Here is a 6,293-nt window from a genome sequence, read left to right as displayed (position 1 = left end):
AGGTTCCTTCTATGGACCATCCCGATCGACCATAGATGGGGTTCAGGTACTTGTTTTTTGACCTTCAAACGAGGAGACCCATGTACCGTTGGTAGGTCTGCCTATGAATTGTACATGGACACTGTAGGTCCTAAAAATTTCCCAAATATTTAACTTCATTTCCCTCTTCACCTACAGATGCCATCTATGGTCAATAGATGCTTCTACCAATAGTAGGTGGGAGCCGTAGGTCACACTTGCAACCCAGAAGCTACATTTGTCCATTCCTTTTAAATTTGAGGCGTTCCGTTATGAGTACTAAAATTATTTTGACTCTTTCTGTAAATTTCAAATTAGAATTTTGAACTATTTGTTAACTAAGACTATTTAGTTGATGAATTATTATTGAATAATTAATTTTATTATTTGATGATTAATAAGTTAAAGTATATAATTTTGTCTAATATCCTTACCACATGACTCATGTGTAAAGAAGGAAAATAAGCGAAAAATTTTGTCAAACAAACATGATTGAGGCATCAGCAACAAGAATTGAATACTGACTACACATTCAGGTAAGAGAAAAATAAATCCAAGCCTTACTTCTTGCAAGTGAACACATGATTAGATTATATTATTGATAGATTTTTAGAATTGAGAAAAAATAAAGGAATCAGAAGTGCAATGATTATAGCGTGATTACTTATTGATATTTGGGGAGATCAACTTTTGTCTCCTCCATTTTTTAATATTATTATTTTATTATCATATTATAAATTAAGTTTTGATATATTGAGATAGGTAATTAAATATTAGGTGAATTGTATAATTTAAATACCATTAAAATTATAATTGAAGGTATTGAGACTTACCCTTGTGCTTGAACTTTAGGAAATTGATTATAGATTTGGTGAGCTTGTGTCTAGGCTTGACATATAGTAATATGGGTGGCTATAGACCCGTTTACTTATGAGTTATCCATCCTTGATAGATTGGAAACGTTCTGAAGCGTTGAGGAAAGGAAAAATATTTGAAAATTAGCTTGCTTGATTTCAATTTGTCAGTGGAGGTAGATTAAGGTTTTATGTGATAGAAAGACTTTTAATAGTGATTGATAGAATGAGTAATGCTATGAAATTTTCTATGTACTTACTTGTTGTGGTTTGGATGATTTATGAATTGTTGTGATTAGCATGAAAATTCAAGACCGTGAAATCCATAATCGTGAACTTGTTCTATTAAATGATGCCTTGAATAAATAAAACTTATTGAAATATTGTTAAGGAAGTAGAAAAAGAAGATAAAGAATGACGAATCAGCTATATTGTTTGATCGGATGTCATGAGCTGACACAATAGATTTGGATCGGGTGTCATGAGCAGACACGATATTATTGGATTGAGTGTCACATTTCGTCACGATAACATTAAAGAAAAACATACTAAATAACTCAATGCACTCAATTTCAAAGAACTCATTCCCCAAAAGAGCGTGGTGTGGAGGCATGAGTCCTCATACGTGTTTTTTTTGATATTATGACTAATTATGTACTTGTTTCATTGTTGTTGCTTCTTGTTCATCAGTTCATATTGCTTCTTACTTTGCTACGTGCTAAGTGCTATAGTTGAGTTCATGTTATTATTTTATGCATATTGATTTCTATTTTGAGTGGGTAGATGATATCTACTCATTACATGTTGCCCTTTACTGACCCCTACTTGTGATTGTCTTTGTTTTGCTTTTATGGAGTATAACAAGTGAACCATTGACTTTGACATTAGTGAAATAATGTAGGCACAAATATGTATTAGTACTTGGAATATACTAAGTATGAGGGAAATGCAATAAAACATGAGACATGATCATAAGAGGATATAATTAAAAACATGATATGCATGACCAAACTAAGCATAGTAAAACCTTTAGAGAAACATCATAAATCATGAATATGATCGATGTATCTTAAAATCATCATGAACGCTTCATAAAATCTTTAAGAATCACTTAGTTCATACTGTGGGTTATTTACTATTAACCGGCATAGACCATATGAGCTATAACATGGAGTCTGATATTTTGCTCTCACGAGAAAAAGAGATGTCTTACTTGTTAAGGCAAGAACCTTAACTTTTGGCTTAGATGGATCAACTAGCTATGTGAGGGAAACTATTTGTCTTTCACCTTCAAATTCCTTCTTTATGCTTTCATTAATAAAAGTTCAATCGGATGATAATAATGTCGGATTTAAGATGTACTATTTCTTACTATAAAGTTTGTGTNTTCACCTTCAAATTCCTTCTTTATGCTTTCATTAATAAAAGTTCAATCGGATGATAATAATGTCGGATTTAAGATGTACTATTTCTTACTATAAAGTTTGTGTATAATTTTAACCAAATTACATATAACCAATATGTAAACATATAAAACTTGAGATATTATTTCTTGTAGAAGAGAACAAGAGATCACATCACTGTACATGTAACTTTTAAATGAGTATCCCATAACCTAATGCAGATACGTGTATTAGTAGTGCAACATGAATACTAGTACCAATAAAACAAGAGAAAAATGTTTGAACTTTGTAGCCGAAGATGTTCCTGGATTTACCCTCGTCTCATGCCTTCCCACATCAATCATGATCTCAAATCGACAATTAGAAGATGTTCGTCCAAAATTAGAGGAGGATGGAGATGGATCAATCGTTGTAATGACCGATAAATTGTGAAACCTTTCACACGACCCCTTCTGTTGATTCATAGTTTGGTAGTACATATTAAACGCGTAGGATGCATTGCTCTTAACATCCAATCCACCACATGATGAACCATATCCAAGACTAGTGCAATCTGCATAACTACAAGCATAGTTGATACTATCTGGTAAGTTAGGGTCCATAACATTAGCATTAGGGGCCATCACACACCATTTCCTAGCTAAATATCGAACGCCTTTTGCTGCTTTCAAACTTTGGTTGTTACCTAAATTTAGTTGATACTTGATAGCTCCATCATAGTAAAAAACTCCCCAATGTCTCTCAAAATTACCTGGTTGGATGCTCTTGGTGTCTTCATCCACGAGGCCGAAAAGGTAAATGTCTGGTGGCGTAGGACGTTTAGGGGTACCTATGCCACGACTAATTCGGTCTAGTAGACCTTGATTGAACTTCTTAGCATACTCGATATTTGCATTGGAATCTCCATCAGTTGGCCAACCAATTTCTCCAACAATTATAGGTAATGACCCGAATCCATTTTTCTCTAGAGCCCAAACAAGAGTATCATAATTAGCTTCGAATACATTAGTGTAGGATATAGAACCATCAACAACAGGAGATGATGTTCCTGAGAAGAAGGCGAAGTCAATTGGGAAATGAGGATCTGCGTAGAGGCTAAGGAATGGGTAGATGTTAATGGTGAGAGGACCTCCGTTATCACTTAGGAATTTGACGATTTTCATCATGAGACCATGAATGTCTGATCTAAAATTTCCACCGGAGGGGACTCCAGTGTCCGTTTCGTACACATCAGCATTAATTGGAACCGTAACCTTGACTTGTCGACCAAGGCCTGCTTTGATAAGAGCTGCTTGAACATTTTGGAGGGCAGGATAGGTTGTGTTAAGGAATGTGTCTTTGTAGTCTTTCAAAAAAGGCTCATTTCCCACAGCAACATACCTGACACACACAAAAAAAATGGATTAATTTTATTATTGCTAATTAATGTAGAAAAACAACAAACTCACTAGCCTTATTTGTGAAGATAGAAAATTGTCTTAACTAAATTTTATTCGCGCATACAGAAGAATTACTACTCTTGTTCACCATAATGATTAACCAGAGTAATATAAATTACATAAATTTATTTCTCAATTAAATAAGGAGCACAAAAACATATAATTAAGATATCACAATATATATTAAAATTATAAATCACAAACTAAAATTTTATACAAATTATTACATAATAATCTAATATTTTGTCGATTTCAAAAGTTATTTTTGCTTTTAACTACAACCAAAATAAACGACTCATCCCAATAAAATACTTTATTAAGAATGCAAGAAGGTGCACTTTTGACAAATTAATGTTACATTTCTTTTCATTCCCCTCCAATTCCTTGATAATTAAGATTACTAATAAATTCTATTTTGTAGTAGCATTCATTAATGGATTTAAGTACATGCAAAAAGTGAAGACGTACGAAATTTTCTATTACTAATGTAATTTAATATGTTACAAAGGTTATTTATCGTTTATTTTAGGTGACTAATTAAAACTACTATTATCTAATAAAGTTGTGTAAAGCCTTTTAGTTGATTTGATTGCATGACTATATATTTTTTACATGTATAACATAGACTCTTAATTATATTTTGATATTTTTCTTTTAAAAAATAATAGTTATTAGTTTGACTAAACACCAATATTAAGAAATATGAATAAGTATCATAATATTCCAAAATTATTCTTAAAATAAATGATTTTTAAATATAAAAGTATCATTATGAATTTTTTTGGTCAAATAAGTGGAATCTAACATGAGTTAAATGTTGTTAGTGCCATTAAATTTTGCCACATAAAAAAGTATATCAATTTTTTTAACTGACTAAATAGAAAGATATTTCATACAAATTAAGACAAGAAAAATAATAAATAATATTAAATTCTATTAAATAAAATAAAATACTTTTTACTATATATAGTTTTAAATGATCTTATGACAATATAGCACATAACTTTGATGACATCCTATATATCCACATGTCAAAAAGAAAGATATGCATAATAACCTAACGAAACATCACCTTAAACAGATCGATATATTCCATAGTCCATGAATACCTTAGTTTATAAGTAAGCTCTCCATTATATGTAGGTACATATTTTGTGTTATTATTAATATCATGCATTTTCTGAATGAGGTGGTTCAATAAAAAACTAGTAGAAAAGTTATATTTTATAATACAAATTTTTCACGGATTCACGAAAATAACCTTCATTTCTTATTTCCTGTGGTAAGATGTGTACTTTTTTTTTACTCTCTCCATTCGCTTTTAGCTGTCATAATTTCCTTTGTTTTAGAATTATTTTAATACTATGTATGTTTTATCATATTGATACANCACGGATTCACGAAAATAACCTTCATTTCTTATTTCCTGTGGTAAGATGTGTACTTTTTTTTTTACTCTCTCCATTCGCTTTTAGCTGTCATAATTTCCTTTGTTTTAGAATTATTTTAATACTATGTATGTTTTATCATATTGATACAAAAAAAAAAAAGTTTAAATGTATACTATTTTCCATAATGTTTTTGAATATCTTATTTTAAAATGTTGAATTAATATAATCTAACGAACAAACCTGATATCGACTCCATTCTTAGAAATAAATGATGAAACATTTTGTTGCACCCATTGTTCAGCATTTCGAACACTAGCGGACAATGGTGCTAACAAGTCATTAGGTATCCCAACCATAACTTGAACACCTGATCTACCCAATGCCTTCAACACTCCTGGATCTGCTTCAAACAACTTTACTTTATTGAATCCGTTCTCTTTTAACAACTTCACTACAATATCAGGTGGAAGTGGATGACTTGCTCGCGTCCCCCAATTCACGCCTAGACCCTCCGTGGTTAAACATTTATCCAGCGTTACTAACAAAATCCATAAGACGAAGATGTTGTCGAAATACTTCATTATATGAATTAGTAGTGAATGAAGATGGTGCTCATGCATTAATATATGTGAGAGCTAGGGTTTATATATGTTTTGAATTGTGAAAGAGAATGTACGTACTTTAAAAGAAAGGGATCATAACTTTGGAGCAATAGAAAAGTTAGATGAGAAAAGAGAAAGAATGTTCAAAGAAAGGAATGAAGTATGAATGATGGTTAGGTTTCCTCTACTCAAGTTTTATGCTCAAGAAATGGACCTACCTACCTAACTTAGTTTCTATGGGTAGTCTAAAGTCAAATATACTTTTAAAATGTAAAATGATAGAACAATTATTTTACAATAAAAGTTCTTCTAGTGATTCCTAACTTTTAGCTGATAGTATTACGAAATAATTCATTTTAAGTAAGATTTGATTAACTATTATTTAAAAAACTTATTTAAGCATTTTATTTTAAAATCAAATATTTTAAAAAGCTCCCTTTTGAACAATTATTTCTTGTTTGGACAATTATTTCTTGAGAATTTTATATGTATAACGAATGTTGTGACGATTTGTTAGATTGTTTTGAGAACTAGATCTCTTCCTATAATAAAAGTTTCTTTTCGTAAATATTAAATCAGAAGTTTG

The 6,293-nt window shown here is 30.9% G+C and overlaps 1 protein-coding gene across 1 annotated transcript; it reads right to left on the bottom strand.

Annotated features, from left to right (window-relative positions):
• Positions 1–2,384: 2,384 nt before the first annotated feature.
• LOC107024532 (glucan endo-1,3-beta-glucosidase 5-like) lies at positions 2,385–5,748 on the bottom strand. The gene is made up of 2 exons (XM_015225520.2): positions 5,346–5,748; positions 2,385–3,655 (listed from the first exon to the last, which is right to left on the bottom strand). Exons 1-2 carry the CDS (start codon positions 5,723–5,725, stop codon positions 2,506–2,508), a joined length of 1,530 nt encoding a protein of 509 aa, XP_015081006.2. The 5' UTR covers positions 5,726–5,748; the 3' UTR covers positions 2,385–2,505.
• Between the last annotated feature and the right edge of the window lie 545 nt (positions 5,749–6,293).

The sequence above is a fragment of the Solanum pennellii genome, chromosome 7, assembly GCF_001406875.1.
Source record: "Solanum pennellii chromosome 7, SPENNV200".
Classification (NCBI taxonomy): domain Eukaryota; kingdom Viridiplantae; phylum Streptophyta; class Magnoliopsida; order Solanales; family Solanaceae; genus Solanum; species Solanum pennellii.
Note: the sequence above shows the minus strand (reverse complement) of the source record. Positions and strands in the feature narration are given on the sequence as shown.

Bases quoted from the DNA above. Each gene is read 5' to 3' on its own strand.
- LOC107024532 (XM_015225520.2), bottom strand. From the start codon at position 5,725: ATGCATGAGCACCATCTTCATTCACTACTAATTCATATAATGAAGTAT. The intron at 3,656-5,345 runs GTTTGTTCGTTA...TGTGTGTGTCAG, and splicing joins AAGAATGGAGTCGATATCAG to GTATGTTGCTGTGGGAAATG.